This window comes from Cheilinus undulatus, linkage group 5 (assembly GCF_018320785.1).
Source record: "Cheilinus undulatus linkage group 5, ASM1832078v1, whole genome shotgun sequence".
Taxonomy (NCBI): Eukaryota; Metazoa; Chordata; class Actinopteri; order Labriformes; family Labridae; genus Cheilinus; species Cheilinus undulatus.
Genome location: NC_054869.1, coordinates 12,960,471 through 12,985,914, shown reverse-complemented (window position 1 = coordinate 12,985,914; position 25,444 = coordinate 12,960,471). Strand labels below are relative to the sequence as shown.

The window sequence follows — 25,444 nt, the reverse complement described above, 5'->3', positions numbered from 1 at the left end:
TGTGGAGTGAAATGAGGAACATTTAGTTTAACTAGAGCTTTACATTATGTGTTTCTATTCTTCTCATCTAAATTCATCACTTTAATGCTTGACTCCCTCAGTCAGGAACTCCTAAATCAAACTTAATGAGAATGATTGTATTAAAAAAAAAAATAATGACGATGCAAAATGACCTTTTCCTTCCCTCCCGACCCAGAGATTTCTGGGATTTGTAGGTGGTCTCAGTAATGTAGCTGATGGTCTTTAGTGAAACAGCAGGTTTTTGGTTTGCTCTGTGGTGTGTGTGCGCCCCTCTGTCTGTTTGACACATTCCTACACTGCACCCCTCTGCACGGCTCCTAACTACCAGCCCGTCGCCATGGTTACAGCCATACATCCATGCCAGCCCTTCACACTCAGAGACATATTTGTTTGGCTAGTGTAGCTACGTTCCTGACAAAAAAACACAGCTTTTTAGCATAACACCTGCTAATCTCAGGATTTAGCTCTTTGAAGAGGATTGCTGATCAGAAATTCAAATATATTATTTGAATGCTAATCTGAATGTTAATCCCTGGCCTCTGGGTCTTAAAGCATCCTGTCTTTCAATAACAATGTTTATTTTTCATTTGCTTTGCCTCTTTCGTATTCTCACACCCCCTCCCCCCCGCCTCTTATTAAGCTCTGTAGTCTATTCCCTGTAGGATGGTAAAGATGGACTCATCTTTTAAAGTATGTGGCAATTCAGGAGCATTGATGACTCTGATGCTCCTGCAGACATGAGTTATTATCATTCATTTTGATGGGAATCGAAGGCTGAAATGTTTTGCTATTGATCCTGCTTAAATGATGTTTTCATGCAAAATCTTTCAGACGCTGTCATGTTCAACTTTTGCAAGATCAAACTGAAGTATTTCAAAACACTACCTTTTATTTTTTAAGATACAAGAGCATCTATGTCATATATCTAGATTTGTAGCCCTTTTTGTCAGAAAATTACAGTTTCCATCAATCTCCTGCAAAATGTTTCTTTTCTCTGTGCCATTTTCATTATATTTTTGTCTATTTTCCTTCCAATTGCGTTGCTATTTCCCTAGATGTTATCTGCATGATTATGTATCTGTGCAGCTAAATGTTAGCATCCACAGGAGATCAGTGGGTGTTCTTTAAATCATGTCCTACTTTGGATAAATAAATGCCAAGACAAAAAAAGGAGCAGATAATGAAAGACAAACCAGACCAAAACATATACATCCTTCTAAAAACGATCACTGCTTATTGACTTATGTGAGTAGCTAACATGGCGTACATTGGTCTATAATTGCCGTGCGTATATCCTGATCCAGTGCTTGGTTTTTCTTTTGATATCTGCTTCTATAGAGCTGACTTTTGTCTCAGTTGAGACGCAGACACGGAGAATCAAGGGCAGCAGGATCACAAACACATGAATCCGGATCTTGTGAACAACGTCTAATTCCTGGTTGCCTCACATTCTCTCCCTCCAAACTAATTTTGGGCTTAGACCAAATCTCTATTAAGTAAACAGATCCCCCCTCATACAGGCAGGCTCCTTTACAATGACGTCCAGATCATCTGCGCCCATTAAAACCTGTGCAAACACTTTACTCCCCACCAATATACTAAAGATCGAACAAGGGCTTTTTTTCATCCTTTTCCCAGATTGTCTCTCTTTCTCTTTCGCTACCTATTAATCCAGTATCTTTCAGCCCGGGTAAACTCCTCAAGATGGACACTGCTTGGTTCAGGGTGGAAAGGGGTCAAGCTCCGCTGGCCCCCGCACAGAGCTGTGGAATTTTTCATTAGTGCACAGCTGGGTCACAAGTGGCTCCAAAGCCGTCTTAATATTGTGTAGGCCCAAAGATTAGGAGCGGAGAAAAGAAGCCAAAGCGTGATGCTCTCCACCAGACCCTGTCTTTGCATATTTGCAGACTTGTGCTTTAGAACACCTCATATTACTGTTTGTTTTATTTCTTAGGCCCAGAACCTCTGGGTCAATAGTAATTATAAAGCCCTCCAATCCAAATGTTGTTTTTTAACCATTCCAGCACTGAATCTGTAAGACGAGTCCATTTATTTTCTTACAATAAAGAAAGGAAAGTATCTTAGCGTAGCATTGAACCTTATTTTACTCTATCTGCTCATTATTTCATCTATTTTTAAAAACGTACTCTTATTCTGATGTGAAATCATAGCCGTTTTTAGTCTCTCAAAGTCATTTAAAGCTCATGTAAGAAACTTGAAGGTTAGGTTGCTTTTGGCGTTCTGTGTGGACAAAATCTATCTGGAGTCTTTGCTGATTCTTCTTATACTGTAGGGATGTACCAGTACTGCACAATTAATTTAATTGCAGTCAGGCCATCCAATTACGTAATCGCATAAGAAGCTGCAATGATTTTTGTATCAAATAGTACTTGAAAGGTTTACAAAATGCCTGTGGAAAGGCCTTTAAGTTTACGACAGTGCCACTGTTGCATTTCGTAGTTTTGTAATTTATTTTTGTGAGGAAAACCTTTTAACATTTTCTTTGATAACTGATCATGTAAACTCATGATACCGTTTTTGTGTTATATTGTTATCACAATTGCAAACCGCATTATTGTCCAGTGTAATCACAATCACACATTATTACCAAGTCCTGCAGCAGTAAGATGTACGATATTATCAGCATGATGTTGGTTTCAATGGAGATTATCTTTAAAAGTTCAATTGAAATTGCTAATGAATACATAGTTGAAAATTCTGGCTAAAAAGTTGCTTAAATGCTTGAAGTACGCTTTTTCAAATGTCTGATTGATAAAGGTTTATGATCAAAAAAGCCAAAACTTATGGATAATCGGTAATGGCAATAAAGGTTAGAGGGTAGCTGAATGTTAGCAAGTATGTTATATATATGTGTGTATTTTCAGGTATGTTAGTATGCTAACAGAATGATTGATTGTTGGTTGAAATAGTTACATTAGAGTGGGGGACTTTTTAGCGGATTGACTGAGACTTCTAAAAAAACAATAAGTTATTCTAAAATGGTTAAAGCAGTTTTCTGCAAGCTTTGCATAAATGATTTATGCTGGCTAGTTAGCTAGAAATTAACAATTAATGATTGGAGTAATAGGCTTAAAGTCAAGGATAAGTGGTTCAACAGATTTGCAAAATAAAGATAATGATTAATGGTTTATTAATGGATTGTTGGTTAAAACAGTTCAATTAGAGTGTTTGTTTAATGGCTTAAAATCAGCTTTTAAGCGAACTGATTAAGATTAATGATCTAAAAACCCAAGTATTGTGGACACATGGTTAAAGCCGTCTGCTGCAAGTTGTAGGTAAATAATTGATGCCGGCTAGTTAGCTAAAAATAAACAATTAATGGTAAAGTTAAGGGTAAATGGTTTAACAGATTTGCAAGGTCAAATATAGTAATTAATGGATAAAATGCTAGCATTAAGGTTATGATTTATGGTTTAAGGTTGTAAGATAACAAAAATGTGGATTACTTGGTTGAAATAGTTGAATAAGAGTACTTTTATAATGGTTGAAATAGGCTGATTGATGAAGATTAATGGTAAAAAAAGCCCAAAATTATGGATAAATGGTTGAAGCTGTTTGTTGAAAGCTATTATAAATTGTTATTAAAGCTATTAGGCTAAAATAAACAATAAGTAATTTAAATATTCTGCTAAAAGTTAAGTGTAAGTGGTTAAACTAGGTATTTAAGCTAAAAAACAATGGTTAAAAGACAAGCCAACTGTTATGACTAATGGTTTAAATATGTTAGAAAGCTAACAAAAAGTGTGGATGACTGATTGAAATTAGGGATGTATGATATTACTGACATGCTTTTGGTATTGGCAGATATGTAAATCTCCAACTGATATATCGCTTGTGATGAATACTGCTTATATTGGTGGTGATATTGGCTGTATTTACAAATAAGTTTGTGGGAGTTTATGCAAGACCAACAGACCTACGTCAGCTGAAGCATTTTCTTTGTTCATCCTCATTCCTAAAAACTTAAAGTGTGTTTAAAGGGCTGATGTTTTAGGTATGAACTACATTTATGCATCGGTATCGGCTAAAATGAGTAAGGAAATTTAAGCATATCGGATATCAGCAGAAAACCAAGATCATGCATCCCTAGTACACTGTGTGTTTGGAGAGAAGAAATCCCCCCATCCTTTGTTTTAAATGCCTAGAATGATCTCACAATCAGTCCTCTGTTTGTAAACATTCAGCTGTTAATCAGCGTGTCTGACTCCTACCCCATGGCAGATGTGACAAGCAAATAAAATGACCATACACAAATAACTAATCTTCTTTCTAATAGTCTCATTCACTTTTGTAGTTCATATTAAATCACTGACATTAATTCCAGTCTGTTTCATAGCTAGCAGAAATCTCCTTAGAGGAGCTTTAAGCATCTTAACTTGCAGTCTCATTTAAAAATCACACAAATAAAACAATAAAGCTCGTGTTTCTGTGGGCAGTTATAGTCAGCCGTAGCTCTATAACATGTGATAGCCATTACACTTATTGCAGCTATCACTCTCTTCTCTCTCAGCTCTCCTTCAGAAGCGGCAATCACTCGCGATGGCTTCGAGGAGCGGGCCAAGCTTTTAATGGTGCGGCTCTGCTACACCTCACACAGATTAGCTTGGAAGGAAAGAGCAAACAAAAACAGAAATATGAAAAATAGATCATATACTTGCAGGTAATTTTAAACCTGAATTTAACTGGAGCTGTGGAGGAATCTCTGTTCAGCTCTTGGCATCTTGCTTTTGGAGGGATGGTGTCGTAAACATGTCGCATCAAGATACAAACTGCCTCACTTTTTTAGGATAGAACTCTTTAATTCTCCTTCCCTTTTATTTTTTTTGTCAAGGATCAACTCAGCTTTGAGAGCAGGTAAAAATTATGCTAAAATGCAAAAAAGCTCATGTCCCTCCAGTCCTAGTTTCCTCACCAGAGTATTGTTTGTTCTGAGCTCTCAAAACTGAGCCTAAATGTGATGTTGCACTCATTTTACATACTCAGGAACACCAGCTGTCCAAACAGCATCATGTGTGCCTGCCTGCTTACTGTTGTATTTACATTTGTGTACTTAGCCTCCTCCGCTGCCCAATACACTGTCCTTTTCACTCCATGAGCTTTGTTCTACCTGTGTTGCTGGGGAGGATTATTTCCACGCTGTTTTCCTAGTGACTCATTAGCGAACACATGTGAGTGAGAAGCATCAAGTCGCCTGATGCTGCAAGACAATTCTCAGCATACCGCTGTTGCCTTTGGAGCTTTGCATGAACACGTAGCCCCTTCATGTATTTTTTCTCATTTTTCATATGTTTGGCTCTAACGAGCCTTGTCACAAATTATGATGTATATGCACAAAATTTGCATGTTTTTGCAGACAGTTGGGGCACATGCAACCCCTCATCCTCTCCAAACTGCATTCTAAGTGTTGAGTAATCTGTGAAACACACAGCCCCTGGAATGAGATCATTTGAATAACGACTTAAGGGTTAGGATTTCTTTGTGCAGCTGTGCTGTATAGCGTTATGCACAGATCTGCCTCGGATGTCTGTCTGGCCGGGGACTAGTCTGAGGAGCTGCACATTCCTGCACATAGGAGCTCATGCTGCCATAGAAATAAAGTGGCCATATTTATTTTCACAATAGCCGACGTGTGGGATCGACTTCGCTCCAGACTAACTGTGAGCTGTGTCTTTTTACAGATCTACTATAGTTCTGTGCAGCAGCTTTTACTAAGTGTGCTCCCTCTGAGATGCAGGGCAGGTGCATATGCATACACTACCACAGCCGACACGTCTCCACTATTATCTCTGCAATGCCAAGTGCAATCAGCTCGTCTCATTCCTCCCCAGTGAGCTTGCAGGCAGCCGCTGCTGCACTTCAGAGCCGGGAACAAGCAGAACCCTGTGGCCAAAGCTGTGTGATGAAGAAGGCACCTTTGGGCCATTAGTGGTGTACACATCTCCCGTTAATGTGTTTTACTTTTACCTGCTGGGAGTTTAATTAAAAAACAAAGAGCCTCAATTTAAAGGCCATTATTATGCTAATGTAGTAAGCACGGGATGGTGATTAAGCAGCTTTTAGAGCTGACTGGAGCTGGCCCTTGGGAGCAGAAGGATGGCACTTTTTATTTGGCTTCATTACTCTCCATGAATCTATGCTCCAAAGAGAAACGCTGATACTATGAAACGAGGTCAGCTACTCAGATCTTTTATGAAGGCAGTATTATGGGTCCCTGTTCTTTGTAGTGTACTACTCATGCAGGCTCAAACTTTGTTTTAACCTGGTTTTCATGGAGAAAGAATGAAGCAGGAAATGCTTAAGCTGCCTTTTATTTACAAAAGCCTGTTGTGTTAAAACTTTCTTCCATCGTCTGTCCTTCTGCAAGCAATCAAATCGTTGTTAGCCTAAATCAGAGCACTATTTTTAAACCAGCATGCAGTGCATGCTGCATCTAAAGGACAACAGGTCTATACACAACAAAGTGATTTTCGCAAGGTTGAGACAAAGTTGAAAAGGTTTGCCGTCAACATCTGGGCGTCAAATGTTTTCCTCTTTAGCTAAAGCTCTTGATACTGTTGCAAAGAACCAATTTTCACATCGTGAGGCGTGTCTGAGAAGGGGCTGTGCAACAGTTCAGAAACCGCCGCTGCTTCTATGAGACAGATATGTTTGTTGTCTTTCCAGACAAACACAGAATGAGAAATACCATGAGAAAATGTAGAAGAAAATATCCTCAGGGTGTGCAGAACTTCAAATGTAGTCATTGGAAATTCCTAGAAATGTGGGTTCTTGCTATGAGTTGGATGAGAAAATTAGTATAACTTTCAGGTTGATGTAAAATGCCACTGCCACCAGCTAGTTAGCTTAGCCTAAAAGCCAAAACAGCTAGCTTGGCTCTGTATGAAGTTAACAAGCTTACAAAATCGCATTCATCTAAACTGGGAGACTACATTACTTTAAACAGAGTCAAACTAGCTTAGAAACTCACTTTCTTAGCATAAATTAAGAAAAAAATCTGTTTTACTTAAAAATATGAATTAAAATCAGTTGTTCCATGATTTACATTTACATAAATCTGTTAGCCTGTTGAAAGCACTTTCCATTATGTGTTAGCATCAAGCTAACAAACTGAGATGAACCTCTAAGTCCATCTATGAAAGAACAAGTCTTTGGGAATGGCATGACTCTCATTACAGTGTTATTGTAATAATTTACAATTAGGATGTTCCCAGGCAGCTATATTCCTGTTAGGCTAAAGGCTAATTTAAATCGTATTTAACTGTCTAGTCTAAAGAGGAGAAACTACTTAGAAAACAGTCAATCCATGACAGGGTCATTGTGTCAGTGGGTACGATGTGAGCCTGATATGCTGGTTAGTGTGTGGCTAACATTAGCAGCTAGCTCCACCAGCCTTTGTTCCTATTTATATCTTAATATCCTGCTTTGACATGCAGGAAGGCAGCAACCATTAGCTGAAGCTACAGTGGCGACTAGTGGCGGGAGGCTTTATTATAGTTTTTAAAGAGCGTGTGACCAGGGCCTGTGTTTATAAAAGAAATATTCGTTTAACCGACTTGTGAATCTTGCACCAGCTAATTTGATATAGGGATTTAGCCATTTAGCCAGTTAACCGCATGCATCTCGTATAAAGACTTTTGATTAGCAATTCCACTTGTAATGCACATCCCTAACGAACAGGTTTGAATGTACTGACAATGCCTTATAAATGATTGATATTAGATATTAGCTGATGCTAAGCTATTGTTTACTATTGCTGCACTGGTGTGTCGTTATTGCGTGTTACAAGACATATTAATGTACATATTTATGTCTGGTAACATAATTTACATAATTTTTATTTTTGTTTTATTTTTTACTGCATTTTTTGCCCGTGGTCTCAGCTTTTAGGCTAAGCTAGCTAGCAAACTAGTTCCTATCTTGTTTATGTATTTGTTTATTTTACTTAACTAATCTTACCTTTAAGAATCGTCCACTTTAAAGCAGAAATACTGTATTACAGCTCTGGTCAGCTGTGCTTTAGCTGTCAGTAGCTGTCAGAAAATGAAAATGACATATTCAACATGTAGGCTCGCTGCTAAATCAGATAATATCTGCCAAGCACGTTTGACCGGCTGCTCCACATGCCCTTCGTCCTGCCCCGAGGCCCTTGTCTGACCTGCCTCCCAGGTCTCATCTCTCACCTCAACCATGATTGGCGTGGCCGCAGGTTTCCTGCTCAAACACGAGAGCCCATCTTCAAAGTAATAGCTTACAGCTGCTGCCTAGCTAATCCTCATCCCCTCTGTCTTTGAAGGGATGCGGTGACATAATAGCCCCGGTCTATTCTTCCCTGAATTGTTATGGTGTTTCTACAAGTGTTGTTCAATTGCAAAAGGGGAGTAGGTGAGACTGTTGCATGTGTTGCTAAATGTAGCATGATTATCAAGCGCCATAAGCAGCTCCACTATTCTCTTTTTTTTTTTCTTCAGGGTTTCTTTTATCCCTCCCAGTCCTCCTGATGCTTATCACTGCGGCAGAAGCATTAAATGTAATGTCTGTAGAAGGGAAATCATTGGCAACATGTGGTGAGAGCTTAAGATGTTGTCACACTTTAAGTTGCCTATAATCTGTTCAAAGGGAGAGTGCATAGTTCTCCAAAGTGCCGGGAAAAGGGGGGAAGAAGAAGAGCAGCATAGAGGCCGCGGTCTCTGAGCTGCACTTTGCTCGGCTGAAGTGTTCATCAGACAAAATAACTGTCGCTCCCTGTTGGCTGTTGTCTTCCTCATAATGCTATTTTTTTGTTCTCAGTCTGGGTTTTTCCCTTTTTTTTTGCATTTTCTAAAAACACATCTTGCTGCGTTACAAGCCTCAGAAGTGTGATAATCTGTCACAGAGAGAAAGAGAGAGCCGTAGATATCATGAGAAAGAACAGACAAGGGATTACAGGTACGCGGACACAGGATTAAAAAGAGGGACGTAATGATTCCTTTGGGACAGAGCTATGTGCTGAGACAGACTCTTTTTTCCATTTATGAGTCCAGTTCTAGGGAGGCCTGGGTAAATATTGACAGTTCTCTGTGCTTGAGATGCAGCCATTGATCCACACAGGAGGGTCTCATCACTTGATCTGTGCGCTCAGGTGTGGGAGGAGGGGGGAAGTGAGAGCAAGGCATGCTGGTGGTCTTCTTTGTGGCTTGACTCTGCGACACCGGGAGTCGTGTTACACGGGCGAGCTGAACGTCCAGAAAGTGGATTTTAGTCAGGTCAGAGGGATCAAGCAGAGTCAGAACGAGGTAAATAATCAGTTAAATCTCTTTAAGGCTGATTCCTCTCACACCTACAGCTCTTTGATATCCCAGAAGAGCCTCATAAAGAGCTGTGAAATTTCACTTTTTCTGCTAATGCTATCACCGTCCCCTGTTGATGTGTTTTTCTAGATATAAAATCATCATTTACATCTCTGCCTCTGTCTCCTGTTGGCTTGCTGGCCCTCTGGCCCGCTCTTCAAACCACTAATCAGGTAATGTTGGGGAGGTTGAATGGCGTGCCTCCCCCCTGGTCAACCTTCACTGCTCACACAGTGGTGTTGTTTTAAAGAGCATTCTTTAGCAGCTGAACTTGGAAAGGTATTAAAGTGGGATTAGGCTCCTCCACAATCCACTGCTTGTGTCATTCAGGGAGTTTGTGTTCTCCTCTCCCCGCCGCCACCTCCCCACTCCTCCTCTGTTTGATTGTGGCGAGCCGCAGGAGTGGGACCGACTGTGCCTTTCAAAGGAGAGGGGTAGGGTTAAATCCCTAGTCCACTGCTCCCTGCTAATTCTCCTTGTTCCTTAGAGAAGGATTTACTTCTGCTGCCAGCTTCTCAAAGGCCTTCTCTGCCCATCCGAAAAGTCGCCGTTGCCTTCCTGTGGAGGTGTGGTTGCCATAGAAGGGGCGTCATGCGTGGCTATTCCATCTGAACCCTGCTGAGAAAGGGGACCGGGGACTGAAAACAGGCAGAAAGTCCGGATTAGACGCGAGGACAAAGCAGGACAGGAAGATTCCAGAAGGGACGAATAGGAATTACAGCAGCAAAAATAATGCAAAGTGACAGAGAGGGGAAATAGAAAAATAATGGCTTACAAGATTAGACTCGGCAGAGGAGAAAGAAGAAAGGAAAGAGGGCTGAAAGAGAATGTTTTCATCTAGATGAGAAGATTTGAGAGAGCGGTCGAAGGTGAATGAGGAGTCCTGGACGTATCAAAACCGCACTAACAAGTCATTTCCGCAACTTTTTTCTGCTCTCTTTCTTAGCTTAAGCCGACGATCATTAGCTACACATTAGAGCTAGAGCTGGGAACTCTTCTTGACGGATTCATCACCTCATTTCCCTTATCCCAGCATGTTAACACACTAATCCCTCCAAAAACCAGAAACAACTCCCTGAATATTCAGGAGAGTGTTGACGTCAGACTTTCTTCTTCATCAGCAATGTTGTCCTGGCATTTTTGATATTCAGCATCCAAACTTGGACGTTTGTTTAGAGGACAGATCCAGGTTGGCAGGTCACTTACACCAGAACCCTGCTTGTTTGAGAAACATGCCAAAATTTCTTTTTCATAGGATTATCCTTGAGGTTTTTCCATACTTGAATAATAATCTTCTTAACTTATCGCAATAAATGAAAGATTAAAGGATTTTATGAACCCTATGAGTGCCAGTTTTCTGATATCTCTGTTGTTTTGCTGCTGCAAAGGAAAAAGAGTCAATCGCTGCATTTGTTGTGTCAGAAACAGAACATGATGTGTGAAACTAGTACAATAATCTGCCGATTGATGTAATTAGGCAAACATAAAAATGTAGCTTTCTGGTTTAAAAAGCTAAAGGAGAACCACCTTGTTGCCAGCGTGCATACAGCTGCTCACACAAGTGTGAACACACAAAAACACACAGCGTATCAGCACTCAATCAGCACCTATAACAGCATTACCATAACAAAACCTTCCTTTGGTTTCCCTGCGCTCATATTTACACATTATATTCATCACTATCGCTCATCCCTGTCCTGAACCAGCAGATGATGTCAATCGCTCCTCTCGCTGCCTCCCTCCCTGCCTCGCACAATGAAATAGATGTTCGCCACAAATAGATAGGCGGTTGCCAGCTGTCTTCCAGACCAGGGCAAACAAAGAGGCCGCTAATAAATCCAGCTTTACGGCTGGACAAGATCAACCACACTCCCTGCCTTCTTGCTCTGTTTAATGTGGCTTCTTGTGAACAACAGAGCATGAATTAAATGCCTCTCAGTCACCAATAAAACAATGCAAACATCTTCCTGAGAGCGTATGAAAGAAGATGGAGGTGTTGTCGAGGATATGGAGATAGAGGCAGTGTGGAGTCATGATATTAGACAGTAAGATGACATATGAACAGAGCAGAGGGCAGCCCAGTAGTCAGCAATGAATCATGGTCCCTGATAAGGTATCTGATGCATAGAGAGGGTCCAGGTTATGAAAGAAATGTCAGCCTAAGCTTGATAAGGATCATTAGGATTTTCACTGTGCTAGAACATGATCCAGCCTCTGTTTCAGATGCGTGAGGGGGTCTGGGTGCCCATGACTGAGCTCACTTAGGACAACAAGGGGCTGGTTGGGAACATCCCAGAAATTTAACCAGATGAGCTGCTGCCAAAGGAGTCACCGTCCTGGCTGGCCACAAGATAAGCAAGCCAACTTGACTCTTAATCAAAACACTTGATGGGCGCTCAAATGTGGGACAAAATAAAGCCCATAGAGAGAATTAGTAACTCTTACTGGACAGCAGAACTAACATGTAAATGGTAAAACATGTTTGCACAATTTGCAAAGGAGAAAAGTCATCAAGATGTTAAGACACTCAGTTATACCAAAGAATTTATGTTCAGATCTGCAAAGGTTAGCCCCAATAAGGTAGATGTCACACCAGAGCAGGAGTGTTATTTAAACAGGGAATAAGTAACCTTGCAAAGCAGATGGCTGCGCCAGTTTCCTTGTACCTCACTGGCAAATCCATCTTGAATAGCTCCTGTCTGAACCATTTGGGGCAGTTAGAAAGTGACAGGACCAATCAGCGACAGGGGGCAGTACTTTCGGGGATGACATGTCTACAGTCGCCATGGTTCATGTTATACCTCCATGCTCTATATGGAGTTTATTCCTTGGTAGCTGCGCACACGCACTTTGGTAGTAGTGACGACATCACGTTTTTTGTTGCTCTGATTGATGTAAAGATGTTACAGACAGAAAATTCATCCAATCACCCTCTGAGTTTTTTTTTTCCAAAGGCTCTGCCCTTTCCCAAACGCTGTATATCAAAGGTTTTTCAGCTGGATGTGTGAAACAATAAGATAATAAGAGGTTGTCAATAAATTTGTGTTGCTTATTTTCTTAAAAGATTTATTAAGTGACTTTATAGCAATCCTCTGTTTTATTTACTCATTGGAGGTGGCAGTTGTGGGTTAGATAAGGTACACTAAATCAATGGTTCACAACCCCTCCCCCGCTCATATCCTAAGAAAAGCCACATGGATTAGACAGGGATAGATTGTTGTCAAAAATCAAAATCAATTTAAATTGTTTTATGGACAAAACCCTAAGGAAACAGGTCATATGTATCACATATGTTTATCATGTCGAATGTGCTTGTATAACTATTTAAGTAAAGTTTTGCCATGATCCTAGTAAACATATACGAATCTTATTTTGACAACCTCATAGCAGATAAAGCTGCCCCCTCAAGATCATGCACCCCCTCCCACTTGGGGATCCCAGAACCCAGGTTGGGAACCAATGTGCTAAATCATACTGGGGGCACTGGCAGCCTGTCACTTGCTTCCATGCATGGGCATAGCACAGGGGAAAAAATGGTACTGATTACCCGGGCCCACAGTAAGGAGGGGCCCTTTAGAAGCCTGCAATGAAAAGTGTGTTTTTATCATTTTTTTCTAAGTAATTAGTGTCATTATTGAATCAAAAGCAACTAAATGAATTGGTCAACAGACTGAAATTTGTATCAGACAGGGTGAAATAAAATACTGGGGGTCCCATTCTCCTCCCTCAAAAAATGTCCCAAAGGTGTAGTCCTGTGCAGTAAAATAACGCAAGTAAATTTAATTTAACCGCTGGAATAATATTGCTCATAAATCCAGATATTGTGGTTCAAAAATACATTTAAATGCATAGATATTTGTTAAAATGATGCAACATTTGTTACTTGGCTAGCTGGTTAAGGGGGACCCTGTATAATGTTTTTTCTGGGGGCTCAAATCCCTAGCTATTCCCCTGCTTTCATGCACCCCATGTACAGAGACTGTGATCCAAGTGGCTCCTTTCCTGCCCCACACAGTAGGGTAAGCGATCTTGAAGAGGGTGGGCTCGGTTCATTTCCAGCATGTGGCTCCTTTCCTGCATGTCATTTCCAACTCTCTCTCCTCTTAATTTCCAACTCTGTCCACTTTCCTATCATAAGCAGTCATAGCAGTAGTACTGTCCTGAGTATGCATATTCTCCCTGGCTTCTTCCCACAGAACAAAAACATGCTTTTTAAGTTAATTGGTGACTCTAAATTGCCCGTAGATGTGAATTTGTGTGTGCCTGGTGTTTTGTCTCTATATTTCCACCCTGCAATTGACTGGCAATCAGTCTAAGGGTGTACCCCGCATCTTGCCCAGTGAAAGCTGAGATAGGCTTCAGCCTATCCCTGAACCAAATAAGCAGTATAAATACTGTATGGATGGACACCACTAATGTTAAAAGGAGCTGCACCGCTTTATCAATTTTCCTGAAACTATCATTAGCTAGCCACAATCAACTACGGGTCATACCAGGCAAAGTTAAGCTGTAACATCAGACTCCTGTATGTGTATGACTGAGCAAGGTTGCATTTCAATTTTATTAATTTAACATTTCAACTCTCAAAAAGATCAGCCGACCAATTTATAGCCCTGAAAATATTTACAATTTTTTGTTTCTTAGCTCAACTGGACATCCAACATCTTTCATGCACAAATCCAGTGCATGAAGAAAATTTCCACTGATAGATTTGGATCGATGGGACCATAGGAACTTTATCTGAAAACGGATGTCCTCTGTAAACTTGTACTAGCTGGGTGTGCTTTGATTTAAAAGAATTTAGTATATTTATTCCACCCTGTGTTTCAGGTGTAACATGATGCTTTAATTCTTCTTCACAAATTTAATATTGTTACTTTAAATGCAATCTTTTCAGTCTTTGGCTAATCTACAAAAACTTTATTTTGTCTTTGTGTTTATTTCACAGGTTGTTTGCGACTAAGTGCAGCGGCTGCATGGAGAAAATCGCCCCCACAGAGTTTGTGATGCGCGCCCTGGAGTGCGTCTACCACCTGAACTGCTTCTGCTGCTGTGTGTGCGACCGACAGCTGAGGAAGGGCGATGAGTTTGTCCTGAAAGAGGGTCAGCTGCTCTGCAAGATCGACTACGAGAGGGAGAAAGACTTACTCAGCTCGGTCAGCCCGGATGACTCAGACTCAGGTGAGCCCTCTGCACCCTCTCACACAGGAGCGAGAACAACACCAGGGTGCTATCATCACATGGCACCCGGGTGTTGTATTCTGGGATCTCTGCTCCATCCCTGTGGAAGCCAAAGAGGACATCTAACATAACACACTGGTTTAAGAGCTATATTAGTGCTATTAATGGAAAAAACTGTATTTATTTTTCCTTTAACTTGTTGCCAGGTTTTTGCTTGGATATCTGAGATTCTGTCTTGCATGAAGCCCGCATAATAAAAATGTCCAATATGGCTCCATCTGCAGCTCTACGATGGCTAATTTCCTAGCATCTGAATCGAAGCGTAGAGCGTAGGTTTGTGATACAGTAGGAAGTGGAAACAGGACGAAGCCAAGCCCCCCTGTATTAATGGCTCTCCATGCGTGGGCAGGGTCTGGTGCTGGAAAGAATTAAATCACTGTATCATGGTGAGTGACAGAGGGATTTGGGGCCTTTCTGCAGAAAGCCTGCTCCTCCGCTCTTATCAGCTCGAGTGTTCCTCGCCCGTAGCCTCCACACACAACGAGGCACCTCGCCAAGCCTCACTGTTCACCACCATCTGGCTCACATTTAGACATGCACAAAAGCGAGGGAATTTGTCAAATACATCTGTGCTTGTGTCAACTTTTGTCAACTTGTGGGAATATTTGCTCTGCGTCTTCTTCATTCGGCTTGTGTCCCAGCGTATCGCACAGGCATGTCTTTTGTGTGATGTCTCCAGATTTCTAGACGAGAGAAAATGTCGACATGAGCAGAGGTTAACCTCGGCATGTGGCAGATGAAGTGTAGGTTTCCAGACGAGAAATGTTGATACTTATCAGATAACAATGAGCCATCATGTGCATCTCTCCTTACAGAAAGTAGACCCCAAAAATAATTTGACATCATTAACAAAACTGCTGGTTTTGATTTGGAAACACTTGTTTTCAGCCAAACAAAGACGGATGTTTCTATTACTCATTCATATATTTTTCATGTTATGTTTGCACAACAATGTGGCCTTTATGGCAAGAGGAACTGCAGTTGAATTCAGCCAAAAATTGTATTTTAAATCAGATGTAAAAGTGTGTTTATTATTATTTTAATACCCATAACAAAGTATAAACTCAGAAAATAAAATGTGCATGGCAAGTTTATGAGCTGTACATAATTTTTATGCCCTTTTTAACACAAAGAATGTATTTACCATAACATAAAATTTTAGAATTGCTAATAAAATAGGAAAGTTTATGTGATAATCAATGTTTCCAAGACAACAAAATATGTTAATGAATGTAAAGCTGCAAAAAACAACGTTTTAATTAAAGTCATTTACTAAATATGCTAATCCTACTAAAATCTATGTTATCATTAATGGCGTTTTGTTGGATGAAGCATAAAAGATGCACAGATTGTACCACCAAAACCTGTGATATCCTGCTGCTGTCAGTGGAAGTTTAGCAATCCATATGAAGGATGTCATCATTTTAGAGGGAAGAGGAGTCAGAAAAAGTTGGACTTCCTTGCTGCGTCTTGAGAGATGCATTTCCCGCATGTACTCGCGTTGCCTTTTTCATGTTGCACTTGATGTAGTATTCTTATCAGAGATTGATTTAGTGTAAATCAGACAAAGCTGAGCGCCATAAATTTCATGTGATGCAGTGTCCACTTCAATGACAAATGTGCATATTTCACTGTTCTCTCCAAGAGCAAGAGCCGCAGCCTCCTGTAAGTCTAATCGTACATGTGGCCTTTTCCTTTTGTAATAAATTGATAACAAAGTATCAGAAACACATGTGTCTCCTTTGATTATGCACTTGTGCTGTGTGAATCCTGCAGAATTGGGAACAACGAGAGTATATTTATCAGCAGACTGTCACTGAGTAGGAGGGTGTAGTCGGTTCAAGCGATATAAAAAAAATTATGTCTCCTTCTGCAGAGAAAAGTGATGATGAGGAGTTAGACATCAAGCCAGAGAAAGGCATCGGAGGCCCAGGGAAGGGGGATGATGGGAAGGATCCCAGGAGGCCCAAAAGACCACGAACCATACTGACCACTCAGCAGAGACGGGCTTTCAAAGCCTCCTTTGAGGTCTCCTCAAAACCCTGCAGAAAGGTAAGAAAAACCAAAATAATGAGCTGCAACAACACAAGGAAAGTCTTCTTTTAATAATCTCTGGTTTGCATTTGGATATTTAGATGCAGACCACGAGCCCTACAGTAGTTTCACAAATAAAATTCTCAAATTAAAAAAACTCCCCCACCTCAGAGCGCAGCTTTGAAGTGGCGAGCGGCTCTCTGTTCTGTGTTAACTGAGGCAGGCTGCTGTAACACAGTCCGCCTGCACAAAATATCATACTGAGATAGGAGAACTGCCTCTGTAGCCCCGGCCCTAAAGCAGGCGCTGCACCGGGGCCAACGCTTTGAAGAGCCAATAACCAAGAGGTCCAAAAAGACCACTGCGTTCATTCAAACCTCACTGAAATCAAATCAAAGCAGCGCTGTGCCTGATGGAAAATGTGGCGGATATGTTAAGGAGGCAAAGTATTTCAGTGTGCTGTGAAGTGTTTTGTTTTCTCGTGGGACGCTGGAAAATCGCTTGTTTTGATTGTTTCAGGTGCGGGAGACGCTTGCCGCAGAGACGGGACTCAGCGTTCGAGTGGTGCAGGTGTGGTTTCAGAACCAGAGAGCTAAGGTGAGAGCGGCTAACACACAGGAAGAATCAGGCTGGGTGTCCACATTAAACAGCCTTGTTCCATCTCTGAGTCCAGCTCATAAATCAGCACAACTATGTGTGTTAAACTTATCACTGCATTCCTTTCACAAATGTACAAAAAAAAAAAGAGCACAAGGAGTTGCAAATCTAGCTCAGTCTTGCATTAAATGTCTACGCCCTCCTCTTTTCTGATGATTATCTCCTGAAAAAGCTTTGATACTCGACAATGAAGTGCACTCAGATACCGATTCTGTGCGGTTCACTCGAGGGTGAACAGCGAGGAGCATCCTTTTTAAATTAAAGAGCGCATGTTAGTTTTGGGGGCTCCTCACAACTTTGACTCCTTTCATTTCAGATGAAGAAGTTGGCGAGAAGACAGCAGCAACAACAAGAACAACAGAATTCTCAGAGACTTGGCCAAGGTACCAAACTCCGCTTATCCTGCACACACAGGGGGAGATCTCTGCCTCAGAGCTCTTTGTCTGGGAAGTTTGTCAGTGTCTTAGTCACATCATTTTTATTTTCCTTTTTTTTTTTTTTTTTTTTTTTTTTTTTTACATTTTTCTCCACTTTGAAGTGCTTGTGAGGAGTTTCTCTCTAGTCATGAAACAGACTAAAATTTACTACTACTAATGCATCTAAATGACCTACAAATGCAGACAAGAGCATGAGGAATAACACCAAAATTTCTGTTATTATGAAGCCTGAAAATGCTGCAGTGAGGTCGGTGCCACACATGGTGAGCTAAAGCATGCAGCCTTTTTTAACAATCCTCCACTGCAGATGAGGCATAATGCTATATCTATAGGGGGCGACAAAATCAACACAACTTGAAAGTTCCTCGCAGGACCTCTGAAGTTTCCATCTTATTTTATATTTCACTTGGTTGCATGTGGAAAGTGAAACTAGAACACAGCCTTTATTTTCTCCTGATATCTAAGTTGAAGATGTGTCAATCCAGAGAAAACCCGACATGAGCAGAGGTTAATCTCAGCATGGGGAGGTTTAACGTAGGTTTCCAGACAGCAAATTAGCAGATAACAATCAGCTGTTTTGTTTGTGTCTGTTTACAGAAACTAGACCCCAAATTTAATTTGAAATCATTAACAACACTGCCAATTTGGATTTAGAAATGCTTATTTTCAGCATAACAAAGATGGATCTTCCTATTATTCATTCATATACTTTTCTTGTTATGTTTGTAGAACTTGTGGCTTTTATGGCAAGGGAAACTGATACTGAAGTCCGGCCCAAAATGGATTAAAGTGCTCTGAATCAGATGAGAAAGTTGCTTTATTATTGTATTACCCTTAACAAAAGATAAACTTGAATTAAACAGAGTTCATGGTGAATTTATATGTTACACATGACTTTTATGCTCTTTTCAGTGTGAAGAACATATTTACCATGACATAAATTGTAGAATTACTGATAAATGTTAGTCTGAGCTTACGTATGTTGGTCATAGTTTCGAAAAAGAAGATCTACTTAATTAATCCTACGAAGTCGATGCTGCAACAGTGTGACATTATGTGCCTCCATCTGTCAGTTTATAGTGTGTTTTGGTGTTGCACACCACACCAGGAGCTCCACACACAGAGACATGCACACCGACACGCAGCACTGTTTTCCTTCCTGGCTTCATTTTTTGCCTCTTTGAACCTCTGTGGCTACTTTCAGAGACAGCATCCTGTCACACCTCTAGTGAAGGTAAAATGTCACAGGGGCTAAAATATCACAGCTTTAAATGGCACTGTGAACTGGGCAGCTCATAGGCTGAAATACATGTACAAACAGGACCCTACAGACAAGTACTAATGGAGATGTCAGAGTGAGGGGCTGCTGAAGGAGCACCGCCTCAATAGTCGACGGTTCAGTGGGGGAAACTAAGCAGTACTCAAGAAGTGAACTGCCACCTTTCCAGGTACCACAGCACTTTCCAGACTTGGTCTGACCAGGACTTAACTGGCGACCACTGGTTCCCAACCCAAGCCCTTACAGACTGAGCCACTGCCGCCTCCTGCCCCGTTTCTGAGAGTGAACTAAGTTTGTTTGATGACATCACAAATTAGAGCCAAACACCCTTAAGCTTGAAAATGACTCACTATTCACAGGTAATGTATTTCAGAGGAAGAAACATGGAGAGATTTAAAGTGCCATTTCTGGCTGGGATGTTTAAAACTCCCATGAGGAATTTTTCCAGTTGTTTTCTATGCTTATCTTGTCCTGCATGTTTGTAGGAAGTGTTTTCCCACAAAAGCTCACCCAAATTCATTCAAAATGTCTCTCAATGAATAGAATGGCGTAGAAAACAAAAAAGGCTACTGGTAGAAAGCTGTTAATCACTTATAATATCTATGTTGCATAGTTGGTTTGTGTTGCTGATGGTTTTGTTTGCTTTTGTGGGTCATAAAAAGACATCAGTATTAATTTCAGTCTGTTTCATAACCCGCTAAAAACTCCTCACAGGAGCTTTAAAGTTGTGCGTAATATTTAGTAGCATTTAATGAAGCACATTTAGTAAAAATGGAACATATTATCTATAAGTATGTTTAAATAGTGGGGTTTTTTTTATATTATTTTTGGGGTGTTTTTTTTAGATAAAACAGCTGAAGAGAGACAGGAAATATGAGGAGGTAAAGTTGGGGAAGACATGCACCACACAGCACCAAGACTAGGAATCTTGTTTAAAGTTAGATTAAGCCTTGTGTTCATGCATAACAAGGGTGCCACTCTGCCATCTTGTACAGAAGGGACAAAATAGAAGTTACATGTGTTTTTACATACAAGTCGCAGCAAGTAACAAAGAGCAAGTTACAAAGTTAGCAGAATCACATGAGGAACTAACGAGACTGTGTTTAGCTGAAAAGCCACAATTTATACACTTAACCACGCATTTTATAACTGATTGACACCACAATTAATAAGCAGGTTGTAAGTTTGACAAATTTTATTAGATGTAATTTTATTGTTTTCAGTTTTATTTACTTTTAAGACAGGATCTATCTATCTATATATGTATATTTTTATGTATATGCAAGGTATTACATATTATCAAATACTTGGTGAATATTCTTGTTAGTTGTTTTAATTTTGCTTTTGCATTCATGCCCATAAGGCCTCTTAACTTTTTTCTGGTTAAAAAGGGAGCATTGCAACCCGGAATGAGACTTTAAGTTTCTTGCATTTTCAATTTTATACTCTGTACCTTTTTTCTGCGACTTAGGCGCAGGAAGAAAGTATGACGTCATTTATGTGCGGCAGTATTAAAGAGAAAGTTGAACCATAAAATGCGACCATCTTCTTCCTTGTTGTGTTACATTCTTCTCCAGTGTGGTGTGAGAAAGGATGTCACAACTTCAATGATTACTCTAAATAACAGCTTGCAAATTTTTGTCTGTGTAAACAAGAGCACTTCCCATCAGAATTAAGTTAAAAAATCTGTTTGGAAGCCAAAGACGTCATTTTGAAAAGCCACTGCAAAGGAACGTTCAGGGGAGGGGAGGGGGGTCCCAGTGATAAAGCCACAAGAGTTTTGTGTCCCAAGTCAGAGCTGTGTTTGTGCAGGGAATTGTGGGAGAAGCCGCGTGGGGGAACTACTGTAGGTCTCCATGGGAATCCTAACAGACACAGACAAACAATTCAGCAAATTCACACTGAGTTAAGCCTGAGTGGATGTAAAATGAGCAGGTATGAATGGGAGAGTGCTGTTTACGCCTCCATCGTCCTGCTTCCCCCTCTGGTCATTTCTAGTGCGTGGGTTCATTTACATCCTGCACTCTCATCCCCAGTGGCTCGTGTTTACATTAACGGTACTCTCCTTCTTTGCAGAGGTGATGTCCAACCGCATGGAGGGGATGATGAACTCCTTCACGCCGCTGGCTCCGCCGCAGCAGCAGCTGGTCGCCATGGATCAGAACGGTTACAGCACGGACCCGTTCCAGCAGGGGCTCACCCCCCCACAGATGCCCGGGGACCACATGAACCCATATGGTGAGCATCCACAAACTCCCACCCACCCCTGTCTTTCTTTCTCTCTAGTTTAAAAAAAACACACACACCCACTCTTGCTTTAAAAAACGCACGCATGCCTGTCCCTTGATCAACCTCATAGCTCCCCAGTGTGGGACATGTGCTCTAGCCGCAGCCCCCCTGATTTAAAGATCGGCTTCTCCTCCCACATGAGATAACACCCAAGCTAAGTTCATTTTAAAATCCGTTTAATATGGTTTGAACTCCCCCGCCTCCACTTCTAAAACATGCCACGGTGCTGATGATGTTTCCAGTGGTGGTGAAAACATGTGGTCACTGTGGACAACTTCAGATAAATACAATCCAAACAGTGATTGATGAATCAGAATGTGAAAACAACATTGTGATACAGGAAAGAATTAAAACACAAACAAGTACAGCAGGGGAAAAAGTCAGTCAATCAAGAGTTAGTCCACAGGATGTAACCAGAATAACACATTTCTAAGTGATGTCCTCAACAGGCCCCAGAGGGACCATTTCCTCAAGTTCATAACTTCCTTATAATTTGCCTCCATTTAGTTCTTCTCGGTAGTAAGAACCCAAATCCCCCGTCTCATCACTCGCCTTCGGTTTGGGGAAAAGAACAATATTGGCAAGGCATTAAAAGATATGTCTCAAATCACTGTCCCCATTTTGTGCAACACTATCATTAAGATCCAGAGTGTAATAAAGTTAACTATTCCCTCCAGAGAAATAACACATTGAGGTTTTATGAAAGGCGGAAACAGTTGCTATTAACCAGATCTTTTAGGAGGATGCCCCTTGTTTACATGCTCCCTCGTAGACCGCAATCGTCCCAGCGAGGGCAGCAAAAAGTGAGCTTTGATGATAACTAACACAACACTTCTCCCGATTGTGATGACACACAACAGCCATTTCTCAAAGTGACTATTAGTAATTATAATTTCCCAATGCTGCTATAAATCTCAACTACAAGATTGCATGGGTTTCATAGTCAGAGTGGGGCTTTTTTTTTTTTTTTTTTTTTTTTGATTGACGCTTCTGCCACTGAATCCTGACAACTATCTCCGTATCGTCTCTCCTCGCAGGTAATGACTCCGCTTTCCATGACATAGACAGCGACACGTCTTTAACCAGCCTCAGTGACTGCTTCATGGCGTCGTCGGAAGTCAGCTCCATGCAGGCCCGCGTGGGAAACCCCATCGACCGCCTCTACTCCATGCAGAACTCTTACTTTGCGTCATGAAAGAGGAGGAATAAAAGAGAGAAACATCAGCACAGAATAAACTGCCCATCTCAACCCTGAAGCACGACGGCCGGGAGTCTTTTTCCTCCACGGACTCGACAGAAGAAACACCTCCTCGCAGCGTCTCCTGGTTATGTGCTGAAGCTTACGCAGAGATAGTAAAACCACTTGTTGTAGGACAGTGAAGCTCCCCGGGGGGAAAGACTTAAATATTGTTTAGAGATTATTCTGTAGGATCGTTATCCGTCACAGGAGATATTACTCTTTTCTTTGTTCACTTGAAGAAAACAAGTAGATATTGAAGCCACCTATTACACAAACCAAATAACACCGTGAATTTATACAGTGCATGATCAATTGTAAACTGAATCTTTTTGTAAGCCCCGACCCCCCCTGGTTAAGATGTGGTGTTTGGACTGTTTCTTCTTCACACTACATGGATTCCCATGTTCACCGTTAGCATTTTGATCACTTTCAATAGGTTTAGATATTGTGTTCATAGTAAATAGGTGCAGCATGTCTGCAAGAGTGGCTGTACATTTGTGTATGTATGAGAGTCTGTGGCGAGACAGAGTTGTTTAGAGGAGAAAAAACAGTGCGGAGAAGTGGAGACATGTAGGATCAGTGAAGTGTAAATACTTTCCCCAGGCAAATTGGATGTGCATGTTAAAAATGGAAAGCATTCTATTTATTTAACTATAACAGGCTCTTTGAAGGTGCATATTAAACTGAAAAGCTTTATTTAAAAAGGAGAGCATTTTTTTGTTGAGCAATTAGTGAGTTCATGAGTGTCACAACTCATCTGTATGCCTTTTTAATATGAAGATTAACCCTTTTATTTTGTTTATTTCCTCAGCCAAGCTGTAAATGAGCAATGTTGCTATTTATTTCGTACAGACCATAAACCTTTTGTTGTCATTGTCATATGTGCATTCTCAAAAATGTTAAAGTTGCTAATTGACCAAAGTTGACTGGTTTGATGAATAAACAATGTCTTTCTCCTGATAACACTAAATAAATGCCATTCAGTGATCATTCACACAGGAAGTGTTTAAGTCCCAAATGATGGCCTGCTCCAGTCAGTGATACAAGCCGGTAATGCTGCGCCCTGCCTCTTTTTTAGCACAGTGACCACTTGTGGGATAGCAGGAGAAAAAAATGCCACTGTTTCGGTAAACACGTCTTCTTTTAGATCACAGTAGGGTGGAAAATTAGCACCACCACCAGCCAAATGTGGGTATTTTTAAGCAGTGTCTGGTGAATTTGCTAAACCTAACAGCCACTCCAGTTTTTTTGCTTGTTTCTACCAACTGACCAGAACCAAGCAGATCTGATCACTAATAGAACAAAGGACCCCACCTTCTCCTCCCTGCGTCAGAGCTGCTGTCAAATGTTTACAGTCGGCTGTGTTCTGGCCTCAGTATCAGATGAGTAGTGCTGCAACTTGTCTACCTGCTGAGGTGTCTTCAAACTGATGTGTCTTAGTCCAAGATACTTACACAAGGGCTTAATTCTGGCGTAAGACTGCAGGAATCGTGCACAAAATATTTATTTCTCTTGAGACTTACGCTCATAATAAAGAAAAATGCTGCATGGATTTAGATTGCCCCGTATGCCACACAGGAAACATTTGCATGGAGCGGTATAGGACAAACTGGTTTAAAATGAGCAACAGTTTGGATCATTGGTGCACCAAGTACCACTTAATCTACTGATCTTGATTGAGAAACAAGATCTGTATTATAATACTAAATACTAATGCTAAATGCTGCCATTTTTTATTATCATTATATACCTCATCTACTCATGCTGCTTGTTAAAATAAAGTGGCTGTTACAAATGACAGTGGCTTGTAGATTTTTTAATCCACCAGCCAAAGTGGTAGGTAGGTGAAAAAATTCATTTCTATCCCTGGACCACTGGTTTCCAACCATTGTTCCCCACTTCCATTTAATGGTGCTTTCCCACTATGGGTGTCCCATGAGAGATCACACCTGATATTAATTAGGCGTCACCTCTGGTGGGGTTCTAAGCGAGCTAAACCGATACTAAAATTTAACTGCTAACCACTGAGTAGATTTCTCACTAGCAGCGTCACAAATTGGACGTTCAGCATGGGAATCAAACCCTTTTCTGATCAGCTTCATACAGCTGTGTGACTTCCAAAGCCTCTCCTGCACTTTTCAATAGCGTTATGTCCCACCATGGCTCTGCCGGTCAGCTCTGTGGTTTGCATTGTTGTCTTTGGTTCAGCAGATGAGGGATTTGAATCCCAGTCAGGGCACAATCATTATCCAGTGTTAGCTCTTGGACAAAGTTTATAACGCTATAAACACCTATCTGTCTCAGATGTATGTCACTTTGGACAAAAGTGTCAGCTAAATGACATTTTAACTCTGTACTCGTAACTGTTTCTGGAGTTAAACTCACCTCCCTGCTGTGACAGAAGCCACAGACTGTGTTAGATGTCACAGCAATGTCACGCAGCAGCTCTATGACAACCCCGCCTACGTTTAGGAGGTGCAATTAAAGTATGTCTACTATACTGCAATGGAAAACAGTGTCTGGAACCAAACCTAAGAGTCTAACTGAGTCAAACAGGTACGACATATGGAAAGCACCATATGAAAAGCTGAGCCCCCCTCCCAAATGATAAATGATTAAGCTTAGCGTTCAGTCTTTTAAATAGCTCTTCACCAAGGTTATTATACCTAAAAAAAAAACAAAATAACTAAACAAAAAAGAAAATGAGGCTTTAAAAAGAATGAAAACTAAAACTGTTGTGTGCTTACAAAACCAACTTAAACAGAATAAAATTTGGGCTAAAATATCCTTAGTTTTAGTTTTTGACAGCAGCATTCTGACTGACATCTACACTAAAACCTGGGGAGGGTAAAATGGCCTGATACAACTGATTAAGACTTCCCACAAAAGTAATTTAAGG

General features: G+C 40.9%; 1 protein-coding gene across 3 annotated transcripts in view; it reads left to right on the top strand.

Moving 5' to 3' along the window:
• lmx1bb (LIM homeobox transcription factor 1, beta b) overlaps positions 1–23,466 on the top strand; it is a 67,351-nt gene extending 43,885 nt beyond the window's left edge. For all 3 annotated transcript variants that reach the window (XM_041787925.1, XM_041787924.1, XM_041787923.1), the window contains 6 exons: positions 14,317–14,549; positions 16,486–16,661; positions 17,163–17,240; positions 17,617–17,683; positions 21,093–21,254; positions 22,343–23,466. In XM_041787925.1, the coding sequence (XP_041643859.1) occupies positions 14,317–14,549; positions 16,486–16,661; positions 17,163–17,240; positions 17,617–17,683; positions 21,093–21,254; positions 22,343–22,500 (874 nt within the window). In that variant the 3' untranslated portion in view covers positions 22,501–23,466. The remainder of the gene's footprint in view (positions 1–14,316; positions 14,550–16,485; positions 16,662–17,162; positions 17,241–17,616; positions 17,684–21,092; positions 21,255–22,342) is intronic.
• Positions 23,467–25,444: the final 1,978 nt, after the last annotated feature.